The sequence below is a fragment of the Thunnus thynnus genome, chromosome 2 (genome assembly GCF_963924715.1).
Source record: "Thunnus thynnus chromosome 2, fThuThy2.1, whole genome shotgun sequence".
Lineage (NCBI taxonomy): Eukaryota > Metazoa > Chordata > Actinopteri > Scombriformes > Scombridae > Thunnus > Thunnus thynnus.
Window position 1 is genome coordinate 5364917 of NC_089518.1, and position 20238 is coordinate 5385154.

At 40.7% G+C, this 20238-nt stretch overlaps 1 protein-coding gene across 1 annotated transcript in view; it reads left to right on the forward strand.

Annotated features, from left to right (window-relative positions):
• The first annotated feature begins 352 nt into the window (after window positions 1-352).
• The window catches only part of npdc1b (neural proliferation, differentiation and control, 1b), a 39293-nt gene continuing 19407 nt past the window's right edge, over window positions 353-20238 (forward strand). Inside the window, exon 1 of the mRNA XM_067600536.1 lies at window positions 353-1099. Coding sequence (XP_067456637.1) covers window positions 1030-1099 — 70 coding nt within the window. The 5' untranslated portion in view covers window positions 353-1029. The remainder of the gene's footprint in view (window positions 1100-20238) is intronic.

Below are 20238 nucleotides of genomic sequence, written 5' to 3' on the forward strand. Positions count from 1 at the left end.
ATAGTTTTTTTTAAAATATAAAATACAGATATGGTGTCATTAATTTTTAACTCATTAATAGTATTCATTTTTGGGTAGCTGGCTTTTAAGCTGCGAATTTCAAAAATTCTAATAATTTAAAAGGAGGAGTCATTTTACAGCACAGGAGGGCCCACCGTCACAATTATCACCCCAAAGCTCATTTTTCTTGTTTTCCACCATTCTAGCCCTTTAGGTGCAAACAGAAAAGCAAATTACATTCAAATGTTATAAATACTTTTATTACAATATATTTTTATTGTTTAAGATTTCAACAGTTAAATAAAAATAAATCATACTTGTTTACTGAAGAATAGAAAAAAATATGCACAACTTTGAGACTCCCTAAAATTACACTTTGAGACTTTCAGGGGTCCCAGCTATCAGCTAAAAAAAAACTCTTGTAACAAGTGTTGGACAGTACAAGTCAAAGTACAGTCAGTATGTTTTCTAGAGCTTTGTTTTTCAATGACAGAAACGAAGCTCTGGTTCAAATAAATACTGTATAACGGATAAATGCCAGTGCTTCTTAACACACACTGTTAGTGAGCAGTTCCGTACTATACAGGCGGCTTTATTCGGATTCTACTACGTGGTAGTGAGTAATCTTAAAACGTGGCTGTCTGATGATTAGCAGCACCTGAAGGCAACACGGAGGGAGCGCAGTGTGTTGACGTCACAGGCTTACGTTATCGTGCCTCCGCCACGGCTCAGCGGAGGAAATCACCGGCAGTCGGTTCTTCGGTGCTCCGTGCAGCAGGTCCGCGGTGGAGAACAGACACCCTGCGGCAAACACAGTAGCGTCCGCCCGCTAAACTGCACGTTGTTTTTTTTTTTATGTCGTTGTTGGTTTTTATTGCGTCTTCCTGAGTCCTCTCCTCCCTGAGCAGCAGGGGATGGGGGAATGATCAGCACCGACTCCCTTCCACCTCCTCCGCCTCCTTCTCCTCTTCCTCCTCCGCCTCCGGTCGGTCTCCGTGTCCCCCGTCAGTCGTCGGAGCTCTGGCCAGGATGCGGGCCCCGCTGCTCGGCCAGGCTGCTGTACTGGCGGCCCTCTTGGCGCTGAGCACCTGCTTGACAGGTAAGAGGCTGCTGCTGCTTGATGTCCTTCATACACAGGCTGCTGTTGTGAAGCTGCAAAGGGCCTGCAGGGCTGCTGTGCATCCGCCTTTAACCCTTTCTATGGTGCAAGGAACCCACTCCTCAGAGGAAAATCTTGACTAATTATATCATTTTCGTTGCTGTATGGACTTCCAGTGTGTCTGTGGTCCTCAGCCAGGAGTTTGTAGTTTTCATCCATCCTCTGTATTGTGCCTGTACATTTCCTCAGTGTGACCTCATGGTGTTTGGTAGCATTCATCATCTCCTAGGATTAAACATAGGCTCAACACAGTAAGTATATAATGAGCTAACATGTCTGGTTGTATTATGGTAGTATAATCTTTTGCTAGAATTATGATATTATTCTGATGCTATCTGTAAAGGACATGTTTGAATTTGTAATTGTGATCCTTTAGGGTTGCAGTTAATGATTGTTTTAATTAATCTGCAAAATTCTATTCTCAATATAACGATTTATTGTGTGTGTTTATAAAATGTCAGAAAATGGTGAGAAAGAGCCCAGTAGAGTTTCCCAGACCTCCGGCAGGGAGACGTTAAAATAGCTCATTTTTGTCCAAACAACAGTCCAAAACGTGAAAAACAGAGAAAAGCAGAAAGTCCAACAAATATTTGGTATTTTTTCTTGAATAGTAACTGAAATTATGAATCATTTCTGCTCATTCTGACAGACTAATCAATTAATCAAATAATCATTCAGCTCTAGACGACTTTGATTTTTATTGAACAAATGATGGAGGTTATTAAAAATTGTCGAGTGCATATTTGCCATAAATAACTGAGATGTGTTGCAGTTGAATATGGATATGAGTTTATTTTTTCAGTTGGAGGAAGGAAGGTGTTGCATTTGCTCTGTTTCCAGCTGTATCGTCCTTTAAAATCTATGCTGGCGCAATAAGTCGAATAATTAAATCTAAGAAAATGTATCGAAAACAAATGTGTGTGTCTTATGACTGTATTTGGATTTGTTATTACGGCTTCAACTAAACATTATTTTCCTTATCTGTTAATCTGCTGATTATTTTCTTGATCGATCAATTAAGCGATTGGTCTATAAAATGTCATTAAATAGTGAAAATGTCTGCGACAATTTCTAACACAGTAGATCAAGGTGATGTCTTGAAGTTACCTGTTTTGTTTGATGGAGGTAAACTGTGACAATATGCACATTTAAGGAACCAGTTTAAAAAATGACTTTATTTAATGTAGAACTCAATCGGTTAATTGATTAGTCAATCAACAGAAAAATACTTGGCAACTATTTTGATAATCGATTAATCATTTTAAGAAAAAATACAAATATCCACTTGTTCCAGATCCTAAAACATGAATATTTTCTGGTTTCTTTAGTCCTCTATGACAGTAAACTTCAGGTTGTGGACTGTCGGTTGGAACAAAACTATTCGAGGGTATCATCTCGGGCTTTGGGAAACATTGATCGACATCTTTCTCCCATGTTCTGATATTTTATAGACCAAACAACTAATCAGTTAATCGAGAAAATACCTGACAGATGAATTGACGATGAAAATAACCGTTAGTTGCAAATCAATTGTCAAATCGTTTTTTAATCATTTTCTGCTGACTGACTAATCAATGAATTGTTTCAGTATGTATGAAAGTAATCTCTACCTGTTCAAATGAACATTATAAGCTGTAGTTAGGATCTATGTAAGGATGAGCTGGCTGCCTGCCTTTCTTTACTGGCACTACACTACTACAGCTAATAGTGCTAACCTGAGGAAAATACTACAGTACCATACAGGTTAGTATCATCCTATGTTGAAGTCTTTAGGATCACATAGTACAAAGATAGATGATAGAAATATTACCGTGCAGAATGTAAAAGTTAAGACACATTTGAGTCCTGTTGATTTTGAAATGATTTGCTTGAAAATGTGATGCTGCAGTGCCTGTGTGTGTCAGTACAGTCTCGGCTGATCAGAGGCTCTGGGCTGTTGCGTCTGACTGTACAGCAGAGATCACATAAGGCTGAAAGGTGGGAAACAAATTATTCAGTCCCAGAGAAAAGGATGAAACAAGATGTTTCAGGGTGTGTCAGTGGGTGTGCTGGTGCTTTCACAGCTTCAGTTATCATAGCAGAGGTGTTGGCTGTGGTCTGGTTGTGCTCAGAAACACGTTCCTGCTGTCAGAGCTGAAAAGCACCCCGTCACTGCTCTGGATAAAGCGTTAACGTCACAGTTTATTCTGAGATCCACACAAACTCAGTAGATAAAGTATATAGTGGTGCTGTGATATCATCACATCATTATCCAAACACACCCGCACTCCTTCTGTTGTCCCCACAAGGCAGGTTTAGTGTTTAGTGAAGAATACATGAAATAAATAAAAGCATAAACTACATGCAAGTCATCCCCTGACAACCCGTCACTCATTGGAATGAACCTCCCATGTGTTAGCACCTCTCTTCTATGGTTGGTTTCCAGTTTTGTTGGTCTGGTCTGGTGTATGAGCTTAAACTGGTTTGATTTTATGCAAACCGACTGAACCGGCATTTGTCATAATGAGACGGTCTGGCCAATTGAAAAGTAGCCTACATCAGCAACCTCCATCCAACTTGTATTACGTCAGTACTCGGACCAACTGACAGCAGAGAAGATAGGTCTTCCCTGATAAAGACGTCAATCCTCTGTAGACTTGCTTTGTGAACAAATATATGCCTTCCGGAGCCGCCTCGAACACACAGAAGCATTGGCTGGTGAAAATTCTTGGTGAAAGACACACCACAGCTGAAGCCACCAAAAAATTGCTGCAGATGCAGAATAATTCACTCCCTCACTGCCTCAATGACCTCTGGAGAATAGGTCCTATAAGGCCGGCCAACCACCGAAATGTAAACATTCCTGAGGGCAACGACAATGGCGGAGACCTGGTGGAGTTCATGTCCGAGCTGCTGAGGGAGGGCGTGGGCGCTGATGTGTTCCTGAAGTAGAGGTGTGAATCTTCACTGGCCTCACAATTCGATTAAGATTCACCTGTCAATGATTGGATTGCACAATGCATCTCAAGTATCACATCCTCAATTTTCAATATTACTGCACATGGTTACTTTTTCATCAGTTAATACAAGCAGTCAGATAAATCTGAACTCCCTTTTTATTTAGAAAGTGCTTTAAAAAATCAGACAACAGTCTGTTATATAAAAAGCTGCATCTTTTCAATACCAGTATCTGTGTGACCCACCCCGATTGGCCAGAAGCACTGCATCAGACAGACCGACTTCTACCCTGGACAACACTCTCTCTCGCTACGAGCCCCCTCTGCTGTTGCAGCATCTCTTGCTAGCATATACAGACAAGCTTGCAATGATATGAACTTGAGGGCATGCAAACATGGACCACTGGCTAAAACGTAAATCTACATCATCTAAAGTGGAACCTGCTCAGAAAGAAAAACACCGGAACCTGAAAGGACTAGCGCTAACGGCAGTGCCAATGATGTAAACGTTAACAACGTTAATCGTCAAGATTCTCAGACAGGTAACTGTAACAGCAGTCCAAAGACAAGGTTCAGACTATATCTGTGGCTCCAACTTAACAACGATGAAATGAGCTGCTTGATTTGTAAAATGTACGGTGCTGTGCCTTTTACCAGCCGATGTTACAAAACGTCAACTTAAAGTCGCCACTCAGATGGCGTTTCTCATACAGCAGCCTTGAAGAGAAAGCATGAAGCAGATTCAGCAAAGAACGTGATGGCTAATGCTGTTGAAGTTGCGCAGCTTCAGTATGAGGAGGAAACGAAGGGGCTTCTCAAAACCGCCTACCTCTGAGCAGAAAACAAATTGGCTAATTCAAAATGTGGTCATCTGGTTAAATTAATGAAAGAGACGGAGTGCACTAGGAGAGGAGGGGGAGAAAGAGACAACAAATTATAACAATGTACATAGTTCAGAGAATCCCTGATGCCAAGTCAGGAAAGACTGTGATGTCATGTGAACATGGACTCAGTACACAAAACAGGGTTAAAACTAAATTCATAAATTCATTGAGTAATACAAACCTCACCGATCTGATGCTCTTTTCAGAGCTTGGCCCTCCCCATGAGCAGTTTGATTTTTTTTTTTTTTTAACAAAGTTGTTATAAAGTAGAAAGAGATAAGCAGAGGAGACAAGTGTACAGGGAAAGTATAGATGATGAAGATAAGAGAGAAGAGGGAGCCACCAAAAGAAAGACTAAAGACACTGATGCAGCTCAAAGAAATGACCACTAAGAGAGGAGAAGGAGAAAGAGACAGTAAATTACAGAAATGTACATAGTTCAGAGAATCAGAGGAGAGCAACAAAATGTAATCTGAGGTAAGAATAGGACAAGGTAAGACCTGTAGTTAAGTTCACAAGTAGTATCCCTCCTAAAGTGTATAAATCTCCCCTATATGAAGCATTTAAGGGGGGAATTTCCACCCCTCTGTCCCGATGCCCCTGAAACTCAAGAGAGCACACACTACGTTGGGTTTGTTAAAACCAAAAAACTTCCAAACAGCAGACACAGCTCTTCTTTTGGGCACAAGTTCTTCTGGTACATCTCTGGACTCTCTTCATCCTCCATCTGTCTTTTCTTACCTCTCTCAGCTGTTAACACACTGTTATGCTACCTGGCTAGCTAGCTAGCTGTACCCAGCATGCCGTTCAGCGGTGTAATTTTGTAAATGTACAATTATTAGTGTTACAAATTGTTTATTTGTCACAAATTGTCGTGTGCCATGGTGTTTTGCCCTGTTAAAGAGAGTAAGTTGTGGGTTATTGATTGTTGCGTTATTAAGTTATAACCATTAGTAAGAAGGGTATACAGTTAACAGGACTCGCCTCTCAATACACTCTACACAGCACTCCATCTTTGTAGTTCTCATTATGTTCCACTCGTGATGATAAAATGCAGTATTACTGGTGCGGTCCAGCATTTGGCTTAATATCAAACTGGTTTGAAAATATTTCCATCGGTCCAACTCTACTCTCTTCACACCTGTGTACCATGCATTCAGGAAAATATCAAACTGTTGGAGAGCTGCTTATGCTGGTTGTTTTTGTAGTTGTTCCACGAAAATAGAACCCATCGTGTGAAATCCTTATCCAAATATTCTCACAATACAAAAATCACAGTCTTCCAACAAAAAGTATTCACAATCTTTGACAAAACTGTTGATTTATTTCATAGATTTCAGCCTTGTCATCCTCATGATGATTGAGTTGACCTGAGTATGGAACGTGGTCATGTGATAACAGGTGGTTGTATAAGAGGAGAGGTGGTAACCCCTGTCTCTCTTCAAAGATGGTCTCTGCCATCTGATGTGTTGTTCTCACATATTATACTCATCTAATAACAGCTAAACCATCGTCATGACAACCCTGGTAATGAAGACCAAGAGATGTAGCTGTAAGTTCTGGAAAGATTTTTTTCCATTATGAACCCTCACAATATTTTCTAATTCTGTTGAATGAAAAAGAAATGTAATAACAGATCGCTCTATAAATAAAGGTTGCACTTACATTTAAGAAGATAATTAGGATGTATCACTGTATGGATTGAATTGAATGATTGAATTTAGGTTTAATTTGCAGAAAAAAAATAAAAAAGAGTGTAGAAAAAGAATCCAATGCAGGTCTTAGTGTATCTGTGGTCAGTCTGGTTCACACAGATTAGTGTGAACTGAGATATCCTACCAGTGTGAGTCAGTCTGAGCTCTGAGCCTGGACACACAGACACCTGTTAGATTGTGTGATGGTAAGCTGTGTCCCTGATGGCCGGCCCTCTGCTCTGTGGCCCAGTGCACCATCGCTCTTATCATGATGCTTCACACTCACCCTGATGAAGTCCTCTCAGCTTCCTGACCTTCACTGTGCTGCAAAAACACTGATACCGTACCATCTGTGATGGGAAGAGACTGTGTGTCTTCCAAACGAAGCACATGCATGACTTTACAACCCTGCATTGTGTGTATGTGTGTGTGTGTGTGTTTGTGTAACACTTACACCGGTGAGTGTGAAAGAAATATTGACTCAATGTCAACTTACTTGCTTTCATTCTCCCCAGAGCTTTCAGCTTCATCTCACTGTCTGAAGCTGACACATTGGAGGACGTTTTAGTGTGGACGTGCAGCAAAACAAGACTTCAAATCATGAATATAAAAGTAAAACTGCATTGCATTGCAAAGTAAAAAATAAGGTCACTTGACAAATTAACATGAAATTTACTCAACCTCTCGACTGCAGGCTTGGCACATACATGAAAAGATAAGAGTCATCATTTTTCAGATGCCCATATGTACATTGAAACTGTTTTCTGCCTTTTGTAATCATCCCTCCTCTTCATACTGGCCACTAAAAGATCCATTTTTAATGCACTTTTGAAACAAGTGGTAATAATGTATTCCAAAATTTATCTGAAGCTAATATGAAACACATATCAAGTGGGTTCATCTTATTGACATTTTAGTAGGCTACATAATTCTCTCTTTGTGTTCCACTGTTGAGCTGCAGTGGGGGAGAGTAAAAAGAGAGAATTTGTTGGAATGAGTGTTTTTTAAATTCAGTGAAGCAGGGTTTTATAGGAGGAGGTTTGAGCCTCTGGCTTGGCTGTGCTCCCTGATGAGCTGAAAGCAGGATCCACTCAGGCTGTTAAACCTCACATAACCTGATTACGGCCTGTGTTATGTGAAAGAGGCCTCTGCTGCTGTAGACGCTGTGTGCCGCTGCTCTGCAGGGCTCAACAAGATGAGGATGCTCTGTTTAGCAAAGGGTCTTCTCACAGGATGACTTTTGGCTTGTAGTCTCCTTCTCAGACAGTTGTCTCAAGGAATGAAGTGTCAAGCTAATACTCAAATATCCTATTTGCAGAGTATCTGATTCACAATCAAAAGTTGTGGCTTACTGGGAGGATATGGTGCCCACATTTTCTAACCAGCTTTTCAGAAGAATCTTCAGATTAAGACACTCAACATTCCACACAGTTCTACAATCAGTTTCACTTAATATACACAACCAAATCATTCCTTCACCAAGATATCCAGCAATTACACCAGACAAAGGTAAATATCACTTAGGACAACATATTAAACCATTATACTGTATGCAACTCTCAGTGAGAGCAAACTTTATACTTTTCACAAATTGCAAGTGGTCAATGCATAAAATCTCATGCTTGGATTCAGTGTTACCAAACTCTGTACAACATATAGGCTATAGGCCTTTCTCAATACAGAGTATGCCAAGTTCGGATTTGCATATTCGAGGAGTCAAACTTGTCAAGTTCAACTTGAGGACACAGTACGATCATTTGCAATTGGAACAGCAATGTTCTTGCTGAGAGCACCAGCTCAGCTTGGCTCTGGTGATTACACTTCAACACAACCACCTTACTAGAACATGACAGAATAATCTCTATTCATTTTAATACATTTGTATTCATAGATATTTATGTAAATGTGGTGATATCTGTACATGTAGAACCCCAGAGGTAGCGCTGTTGTTCTGCCCAGTAACAACATGAAGCTTCTTTTTACATTCAGATTAATTAATGCGGTAGCTACAATTGTTAGATTTCATCTGTGAGACCAAAAGGAATTATATCATGTATCAAAATGCTATGGAGACATTAGAGCCAGCAGTAAATCACCAAAGAGCTGCACAGATCAGTTCATCAGGTTGACAAATGACATTGAGTGGCCGATCATCTCAGGAGTTGGGCTGCTGGAGCTGAGATGACTGGCTGGTCTTACCCAGCCAGCAGCTCCTCACATCTCTGAAAACTTTGTTCTTCTTCTTCTTTTGGCTGCTCCCAGTAGGGGTCGCCACAGCAGACCATCTATTCCTGTCCTCTGGATCTTCCTCTGTTGAGCCAACCAGGTGCATGTTTTCCCTCAGCATGTCTATAAACCTCCTCTTTGGCCTTCCTCTTTTCCTTGTGTCTGACAGATCCATCTTCAGCATCCTTCTCCTAAAGTAACCAGCATCTCTCCTCGGCAAACGTCCAAACCATCTCAATCTTGCCTTTCTTGCTTTGTTGTCCAACCTGAGCTGTCCCTCTAATCCTGTCCATCTTCATTACTCCCCAAGAAAATCTCAGCATCTTCAACTCTGCCACCTTCAGCTCCACCTCCTGTCTTTTCATCAGTGCCACTGCCTCCAAACCACACAGCATAGCTGGTCTCACTGCCCTCTTGTAAATCTTCCCTTTCACTCTTGCTGGTACCCTTCTATTGCAGATCAGTCCTGACACTCTTCTCCACCCACTCCACCCTACCTGCACTCCCTGTTACTTTGAACAGTTGATCCCAAATATTTAAACTCATCCTCCTTCACCACCTCTACTGTATTCCGTCTTGCTCCTACTGACTTTCATTCCTCTTCTCTCCAGTATATACCTCCACCTCTCCAAGCTCTCCTCAACCTGCTCCCTACTCTCACTACAGATAAGAATGTCATCTGTGAACATCATAGTCCACAGAGACTGTCCATCACCATTGCAAACAAGAAAGGGCTCAGAGCCGATGCTTGATGTAATCCCACCTCCACCTTGAACCCATCCGTCACTCCAACCACACACCTCACAGCTGCCACACTGCCCTCATACATATCCTGCACCACTCTTACATACTTCTCTGCCACTCCCAACTTCCTCATACAATACCACACCTCCTCTCTCGGCACCTTGTCATATACTTTCTTTAGATCCACGAAGACACAATGCAACTCCTTCAGACCTTCTCTATATCTCTATATATTCTCTATATCTTCTTCATCAACATTCTCAAATCAGACATCACATCTGTAGTGCTTCCTCTTGGCATGAAACCATACTGCTGCTCACTAATCATCACCTCCCATCTCAACCTGAGAAGTGAGAATAGAACACATAATAACCTTACTCGAGTTGACGACAACAACACTCATTACGTTATTGTGAGTGCAATATAAGCTTTGTGAGTAAAAGCCCAACAAGAGTAATTATTTAATGAAATCTGCCCAAAAGACAGACAGACATCAACCCAAACGCCTGAAATTCAGGCCAAAATATCTGCTAGCACGACTTTAAAAAAAAAAAAAATTGTTCCGCATTCATAACAGTAGGCTGAATCTTTCCTTTGTGAGTATTCAAGCCATGAATACAGGTTATACCACAATGGATTGAATGACCTTTTCTTCTCACTTTGAAAGAATCGAATGAAGTACAGTTTATGAATTAAGTGCAATATATTTCATATGAAAAATGAAATATTAAGGCATACCATGAGGTCCAGGTGGGGGCAACAATCACTGCCACATCACCATGTGACAGTGTATGGCCTGTAGGTACTGCTGGATGGTTCTCATTGTCAGTATCATTGTCTGAGAGTGGCTGACTTGACACACCTGAAGCAATACAGGGACCAATGTATTTGTATGTCAAATTAGTCATATTTAGCTTTTTCACACTTGTATTGATAAAAATTTGGCTTTCCCTGAATGACTGTATAAGCCACTGTATATAAATGTACTAAAAGTGAAACATCCCCATCTCAAGTCACAGCAGATAAAGTTTTTAAACAAGGCAAATGCGTACGTACCCTGATGTGCAGGTGAAGCTGAAGGGTTTTCATCGCCAGTATCCTTGTCTGACTCTACAAAGACACATATGTTGTCAACAGAATGATAATAAAATCTGCCTTTTTTTACCCAAATGAGATGACTAAGATTAAATAATTGCACTATTGCACTTCCACAAGTTTCAAGTTTCAAGTTTACACTACGACAAGTTTCAGCTTTAATTTCACTGTCTGGCAATTAACCACAATGTCACTGATATCTATCAAGGCAATCAAATAAGTGCTTACTAGCTTACTAGCACTGCTGGCTGCTCTGCCCTGCTCTGCTGTTTTGGATTTCTTTCTTTTGAAGACATCCTTAATGCTCTGGTTTCTTTTCATTCTGTAATAGTTGCATGACGCATGTCACTTTATGTCTTGTGCAATACATTTAAATATGTATGGATGAATAAATGCGACATGCAAAACTTACTCAGGCCTACAAAGTTAACAATAACCAAACAATGACGACAGGTTTGTCAGCAAGCTGAGATGATGACAAACCTGTGTATCAAAAAGTCTACCAGTGTAACACATGTAGCCTGGAATCCCCAGAGACTTCCTGACATGTGGTTGACCCATGGATGTATTAAAAGTGGTTGATAGGGTTCCGCCGCTCAGCCTTGCAGGCAATTTTTCCCAGTGGTCACTTACGGCATTGCAGCAATAAATCCCATTGTTGCCCAAAAAGAGACGTCTGTAAAACTATTGACAGGACACCTTGAATTGCAAACAAGGTCAATTATGACTCTTTCTATTGTGATTTTTGACCCATGGAGGTTTTATATTTGTAAAACATTCCTCAAGCCCAGAAAAATGATTTAAAAATCTGTGACATCATCACAATTTAAAGTCTATGGGCTGAGTGGGAAACACTACTGCGTATATTCGGTGGGCCACACAATGCGGAAGCAAACCTGGAAGCTAGAACCTTTTTTTGGCGAATTTTTATTGGACTGAATGGGTGCCATTTTTGGTCCGTTATCCAGCTCTTATAATACAATAATATAATATATAATAAGTCTTGCCAGGACCGGCCTCTGACTGGGCAGATAGCCAGTCATAGTTTAGGATAATGGGGTGGAACCTGGGGTGGCCAATCAGATTCCAGGGGTGGCCCTTGCCATCCCAGACCACCCCCTGGACAAGCCCCTGGATGACAGCCCCCGGAAACAAGATATTTTGGCTTCATGTTTGCATAGCGGTATGAAGTGGAGATGCAGTGACCAAAAACTCTGGATATGTTAGCCTCAGCTGCTTTGATTTTGACTATTTTTGTCTGTTTGTTTGTTTTGTTTTGTTTTGTACTTTATGGAAGTGCAATAGTTAATCACTGTTGTTCCCTTTTTTATTTTTTGAGCTCTTTACTGCTACTGCATATTACTGTATTACTATATATATACTATATTGCCCTTGTTATTCTCTTCTGTCACTCAGATCATATTGCCTTAAAAAGAACAGAGATCTGTTGTCCAGTACGCCTTTAGTTTTTTTACTTCCACCAGTTTCCGAAATCTATGGAAACATTTCCATTAATTGTGTGTGTTTCAATGGTGTTTGCTTTGATCCTGAAATGTGTGGAGTGATGTGCGTTTTTTTAATGTTTTAACAAGATTACCATGTTTCTACACAAGTTACTTGCAATTCTGGTTCTTAATTTTGTTGCAGGGCAGTTGTGATGTGTGAGGTTGTTGGCATTTTCCTGCATAGAGGAAATAATTGTAAATCCTTTCAAGGGTGTCAGTTTGATATTAAGGCTCTTTGCTGATGGCAGATTTTTTGCAGTGAGGGTCAGATGGTTTATGTCTGTGTAGTTGTGCTTTGCTTGCATTAGATCAGTAGAGGTCCTACTGATGATTTAATACACCTAATATTGCTAAAGTAACCATGCTCCAGTACTCAATTACTGATGCTTCCTGCTTTCTTACAGTGCAGACACTTTGCTGCTTGCTCTCACCTCTGCTTGTATTGTTCTGCTGATATAATTTTTTTTTTTTTTGTTGTTCTGCGAGAAATTATGAGCAGCGGCTCCTGGATACCTATAAGTCACCGGGACTGTATCTTTTTGTAGATATAGTAGGCTATTGCCATATTTCACCACTTGTATGACCTCCTCATTACAATGTGAGCAAGACCTACCAACAGCACAAGCCTGCACTACAGTGACTGGAAACGAACGTTGTACCTAGCTAAAGCTAAGTAGTAGCAAGATTCCGCAGTTCTTCACAGTCCACGGACGACTTCCACAAACTTGACATGAATGACACAACTTTACCATGGACCCCCTCTTGCAGTTTGATGAGTGAAGCTGGAGTGCATAAGAAAGAAGGTGGAGTTACCATTTTGTTTAATGATTCCCTCCAATGCAAGCAGATATGGAAATTTTGCCTCTTTTGAATATGTGGCTCTTCAGCTGAATTCCTCCTCTCGAGCTGTGTTCCTAAATATCTACAGGCCACCTAAATACTGTGCAACCTTTTTAATGACTTTACTGAACTGCTGTCTATAATCTGTATTGACTTTGACTGTGTAGTTATTGTTGGTGATTTTAACATCCATGTTGACAACCCCCAGGACAGAGGGACTAAAGAACTGTGTTGTGTTCTTCATAACTATGGACTGGTTCAGCATGTGACCGAGCCCACACACAACAAGGGGTTCACTCTGGACTGAATCATCTCTAAGGGTCTGAACATTTCCAAGGTTGTGGTGACTGATGTTGCTCTCTCTGATCATTCCTGTGTTTTCTTTGAGAGTGCTATCTCCATGCACACAAAAACAGAAGTATTCACAAAACAGTATATCACTGAAAACACTAGTGAAATATTTATTCACGCTCTCAAATGTTATTGATGCCAATGCACCTACTAAGGTGAAGATTGTCTCTGGTAAGAGAAGATCTCCATGGAGAAATGCCACGCTGGTGGCAAAATACAAATCTCCAGGTTCATTCTGAGATTTATAAAGAGAGACTTTGCATTTATAATTTTGAACTGAGAAATGCAAGACGGTCCTTCTTCTCTGACATCATTGCCAAAAACAATAATAATGCATGTGCCTTGTTTGCTGTTGTCAACAGGATAACATACCCTCCTGTGTCAGTAGCCTCCGAACTTCTATCCACCAGGAGCTGCAATGAATTTGCCTTCTTCTTCACTGACAAAATTCAGAAAATTAGACAAGCAGTCAGTGCCTCCATCACAGGTATAGGATATGTGTTGTTCCTGTGTCCACTTAAAATCAATTTGAGTAGTATGACACAATTTTATCGGATCAACCATAAAAACCTGGAGGACATTATACAACACCTGAAATCCTCCTCCTGCTGCCTTGATGTTCTGCCAGCAGGCTTTTTCAAAAATGTTTCTAATTGCATGGCCTCAGATCTTCCACAAAACACATCTCTTCTCTCAAGTGTTTTCCCAAAGGCTCTGAAAACTGCTGTCATCAAGCCACTCTTAAAAAAAGGAACAATCTAGACACTTCACTAATGAACAATTACAAGCCCATATGAAACCTCCGTTTTTTAAGTAAAATCACTGAAAAAGCTGTTTTTCAACAGCTGACCAACTTCTTGGCACTAAACAACTGTTTTGATGTCTTCCAGTCAGGTTTTCAACCACACAACAGCACTGAGACATCCACTCTGTGTAGAGAACAAATCAGTGAGCTTCAGAAGTGTTAGTAGGTGTGTGTTTTTCACTTTGGACAGGCTAGCATTTCCCACTGCTTCCAGTCCTTATGCTAAGCTAAGCTAACAGCATCCTGAATCCAGCTCTGTACTGAACACACAGACATGAGATGGATATGAATCTTCTCAGCTCACTCTCAAAAAGAAAGTGGAGAAAGTTCTTTTACACAGTCCAGCTTGGACGTGGACTTTACTCTCAGGATCCATTTTAAGCATTGCACCAGGGAGGTGGATCAGCATTATCAGCACATCACTGAGCAGTGTGACTCTCTCTTAGCACATCTCATCTATTAGCAGTGATCCTCTCTCGCCCTGTGAGCTCAGCCGTAAGCCTGTGACTGACGCTAAACCCCACACTGCTCCAAACAGAGACAACATGGCTGTGAGTGTTAAGCTGTCCGTCCACACGTCCATCTGGCAGGGACAACACAGGGACATGGGAGCCCACTGAGTTCTTCTTTGAAGATTACTGTGGCAGCATTTAATGTCATGATGCTGTTGTTCACATGAGAAGTAGCTTTAGGAGTCTAGGAAAATGGGGTTCCAAGAAAAATCTGAGGGGTCTTGAGATGGACTCATAATTATGGTTTATTATTGTATCTTTTTATTCTTTTAAAAAAAAAATCTGAGTATCCAATTTACAACACAATCACTGTTGTTGACCTATTTTTTGTTTTTAGCCTTGCTAACAATGTTGGTAGATCAGTAGGTCAATCCACCACTTTGGTCCAGACTGAAATATCCCAACAACTATTTGATGGATTGCCATGGTTTTTTGTGCAGGCATTCATTGTCCCCTGAGGATGAACCCAACTGACTATGATCCTCATACTTTCCTTTAGCACCCCCATGAGGCTGACATTTTTCGGTTTTGGTGAAATACCTCAAACAGCTATTGGAAATTTCATTTTGTCCAGTACTTTGTGTGTGACCACAAAGCATCAAAATGAATGCACTGTAACACATTTTAAACTCCGTGGGATGGAGACTCGGCCAGCTGAGGATATTCCACCTCTTGACCCTGAAAAGCTCTTTGGTTGCTTTGATGGTTGTCCTGCTGAATCATGAAATGGGGTCCAATGTGTCTTGATGCATTTGGCTGAATGTGAGCACACTGAAGGCTCCTGTATACCTCTGCATTCATCCTGTTGCTTCTGTAAGGAATGAAATCATCAATAAATGCTAGTGTGCCAGTTTCATTGGCAGCCATACTTGCCCAAGCCTCAACAGAAGCACCATGTTTAACAGATGAGGTGCTATGCTTTGGCTCATTAACTGTTCTAGTTTTCCTGTGTGCACCAGCTTTTTTAGAATGAACCCAACTGTTGGTTTTGGCAAACCAACTTTGATGTCTGATAGATTTGTGCTTTTTGTCAGCCTCATTATTAGGGCTGACAAAAGCAGCTGCTGTCTCTCTTTCTGTCAGAGACAGACAGAGAAAGAGACCGTTGTAAAAGAGGGAAGCTGGCACATGGCAACCACCAGAGGAAGAAGCAGAGGCATAGATATAGAACACTAGATGCAACATTACAAAACAGGAAGTATGTGCCACTGAGTGTGTGTGTGTGTGTGTGTGAGAGAGAGAGAAATATATCTTTCCTTATGTACAATTTATGACATCAATATATTTATTATATATTAATATATAATTATACATTGTTATATATTACAGTAAGTGTGTTTCTTTCTTGTGCTTCTGATTGTAATTGCCTGCCAGTGTAGGCCATAATATTGAATCTATTTAGGTTTTCTACAAAAGGTATTGCTTAATGTAGTATATTAGCCATTCAGAAAACCAAAGACAGTTCTTGCATATTAAGACCAGGCAAAATTGAAAAAATAAAATCATTATCTGCAATATAAATGCACAATTATGAGATAATCCTCATGACTGAAAGCATGATTTGTTCTTATAGAGTTATAATAATCAAAATTCTGCCAGAATCTTTGGGGGATTTTTTTGGTTCATTTTAGACAGGCACACTCATCTTACATTCATTACTTTGAATAAAAAACAGTATTAGTGTGTTGGTTACCTACTCAAATTAAAGCCTGGGAGCGGCTGTGGCTCAGGAGGTAGAGCGGGTCCTCTACTAATCAGAGGGTCAGTGGTTCGCTCTCCGGCTCCTCCAGTCTGCATGTCGAAGTGTCCTTGGGCAAGAAACTGAACCCCAAATTGCTCCTGATGGCTGTGCCATTGGAGTGTGTGTGTGTGTGTGTGTGTGTGTGTGTGTGTGTGTGTGTGTGAATGAATGAGTTAGTATAAATGCAGCCCATTTACCATCCATTTACTTTAATATAGTATCCATTATTTTATTTCTAATTGAATTTACTCAAGCACAGAGCCTGAAGAACAAAACATGTGACTGTCCAAATACTTACTGTCTGGACTGTATATCCTCAGTATGCAAACATACACACACCCACACAAACTTAAATTCCTGGAATCCTGCAGTCACTGTATTTTGAAATCTTTTTGAAACTGCATTTGTATGAAATAAGCCATGCATAGCAGCTGCTATGCGCTTTAAAATGAGCTCTGTGCTTTGCAAACATGGTGTGTCTGCAGACATGTCAGCCTTGCACCCACCCACACTGCCACGCCTCTGTATCTGTGCACCCGAGGGACTATCCCAGTGAATGTTAGTGCTGCTGAATGATGGCAGTCAGTCCCAGTAGTCAGTATAATTTTCCATTCTGTCGAATGTCACTTCACCTCAGCACAGTAGAGAAGGCAGAGAAGCAGAGATTGAGACCCAACTCAGATCAGTTTGTCTGGAGCTGCAGACATTAGAGGCAGCAACAAGATGGGTTTGAGACACTGTAATACTTCTACACTTAATAGGTTCAGTAGACAGCAGCGTACTGTAACAGTGATGACTGAATTAAAACACAATTCATCAAAACCATCAATGCACACCCAGTGACCTGTTATTTAATAAGTTGAGTGACTCAGATACAGTCCTGTTATAATCATTGATCAAAGCGTTCTGACAGATGCTCCAATAAGATTTCTATTTTTGAGTCTGATTCTATTTTAAGATGACTTCCTGTGAACCTGGACTTGATGCCATTAATGGATGGAGCTACTTCATTTCACCAGGATGTGAATTACCCAGAAATAGAAAGCAGAATTATAGAAGGGTTTTTTCTTGTCTGTGAGGCTTCTTCCATGTCCTTGCTTGACCAATCCTGACCTATAGGGGAAGGTACAGATGGTGACATTTAACTGCTTTTTGCCCATCTGACTTGGCAGGAATAAAGTTTTGGGGGGAAACATGGAATATGTGCAACAGTATTGGCCTCATAAAGCCTGTATCTGCTAAAACCCCATACAGAGCTTGTAAGGACATGTCGTTCAGCAGTCTTGATATGAAGTGCAAGGGAAAAGAGAGGATGAACACACTTCCTCTTCTTTGATCAAACACACGACAAAAGGTTGCTAGGAAACTGAGTTTCGAAGAAAGTGTATGAGACACAGTGGGAATGTCATTGGTGAACTCCAACGCTGCTGACAGAAGAACAAAAAGCCTGATATAATACATGCACTCTAATGCAATGTGCAGGGTGATAAAGATGCTCTGCAGCCAGGTTCATTTAAATGTGGAAGTATTCAAAGCAGTGCAGTTGAAAGAGTTCTGAATTCACAGGAGAGCGTTCACAGTCATATTTCACTTTTACTGCCAAGTGCAACAGGTGCACACAGAGCTGACTTCATTCATGTTGGCACATTGACAGTCATACAGTGAAGGGTTTCTATTGTGTAGGTGTACAGTATGTGCAGCACAAAACATAATGAAATTTCCCTTTTAGTCTGGGTTTATGGAACACAGTACTTGTGTTAGATTTGTTACCATTGAAGCTGATCATGTACTTTGTGCTGGTATTTACTTAAAAGCTAATATGTTTAGCTAAAAGCTGATATGGAAATTTCCATCTTTAGAGGTTACAAATTGGGTTATATTGGGTCAAGCTTGGTTTGAGGTCACACTGTAATTCTTAACCAGAGATTAAGATGTAGTCTCCTTGAGACTTCAGCTGTCTGTGATGTTTTAGGGAAGGCAGAAACCTCTCTGATAGAGGGTATATCAGCATTTCCATGGTCACCAAGGTCAGAGGAGGCTTCCCTAAACCACACAGATGGGTGGATCACACCGTCAGACGCTCAAACCAAAACTGCTAAAATTACATGCAACGTGACTTAAACTGTCACGGGTAAAGTGCAGTCCCTTGTTTAGAAACTAGTGAACCAATCAGACTAATTTTTAATATTGTAGGCTGATAAAGACTAGGACTCGGACCTTCAGAGGGCAGAACAGAAAGAGACAGCATTGGAGCAAAACACTCTTGTGTTTACTGTTATGTCACCCATTGCAGTAGTGTGTCTCATTGATGTGTTTTTAGCATAGAATATAGAGTAGTAGTAGTAATAGTAGTATAGAATAAGATATATCAGGCTTTGATACACACACAATACTTAGAAGTTAGAAGATCAATTAATTTTGGGTCTGCACATGGGATTCATTAATGATAAATAAAATATAGGATATCAGTGGAGCTTACTCTCGACAGCGACTCTACACAACATTCTTATGAGTTCTAAAATGGATATGAAGCTCTGTGATATAGTAAATAATAGATAAAGAGTACTGTCTAGACCTGCTCTATGTGAAAATTGGCCTGAGATGACTTTTGCTGTGATTTGGTGCTATATAAATAAAATTGAATTGAATTGAATTGAATAAAACCACTTGTTGATAAAAATGTATATTTACATTGATTCATTTGATGGATACATTTATCCAGATGAGGTACAATCCCAAGACACAATATATCAGGGAGAAGCCTTGGAGAAAAGGTGCCCCAACACTCAGTTCCATGTTCCATCCAAGTGTCACATGGTTGCAGGTGTATGCAGTAACACATACTATAAGTGCATAGCAAATGACATTTTTTAAACAGATAGAGATACAGAGGGATGACAAATTAAAGGAAAAACCAACATCAAGTGTCTTAGTAAGGGGTTTGGCCACCATGTGCTGCCAGAACAGCTTCAATGCACCTAGGCATTGATTCTATAGTTTCTAAAACTCTTCTGGAGGGATGAACACCATCCTTCAAAAAAATATTCCCTTATTTGGCGGTTTAATGATGGTGGTGGAGAGCGCTGTCTAACATGTCAGTCCAAAATATCCCGTAGGTGTTCAATTGGGTTGACATCTGGTGACTGTGAAGGTCATAGCATATGATTCACATCATTTTCATACTCATCAAACCATTCAGTGACCCCTCGTGCCCTATGAATTGGGGCATTGTCATCCTGGAAGAGACCACTCCCATCAGGATAGAAATGTTTCATCATAGGATAAAGGTGATGACTCAGAACAACTTTGTATTGATTTGCAGTGACTCTTCCCTCTAAGGGGACAAGTGGACTCAAACCATGCCAGCAAAATGCCCCCCACAGCATAACAGAGCCACCGGATCCCCTCACTGTAGGGGTCAAGCATTCAGGCCTCTACTGTTCTCTTGGTCTACGCCACACATACACTCTCCCACTTCTCGAGAATATGGTGAAGGATGACTCATCTGACCATATCACTTTTTTCCACATCTCTGTAGACCAGTGCCTGTGGTTTTTGCACCACTGAACTCTGAAATGAATGTGTGTCCATCTTTGTAATGAGGGGTTTATGCACTGCAACCCTATTATAACATCCCTCTCTATGTAATTGTCGACGGCTGTTCTTGCTGAGAGTCTGATCACGTCCTGCATTGACATTCTGAGTCACCTTAGGAAGAGTTGCTCTTCGCACTAATGCACAAGCAT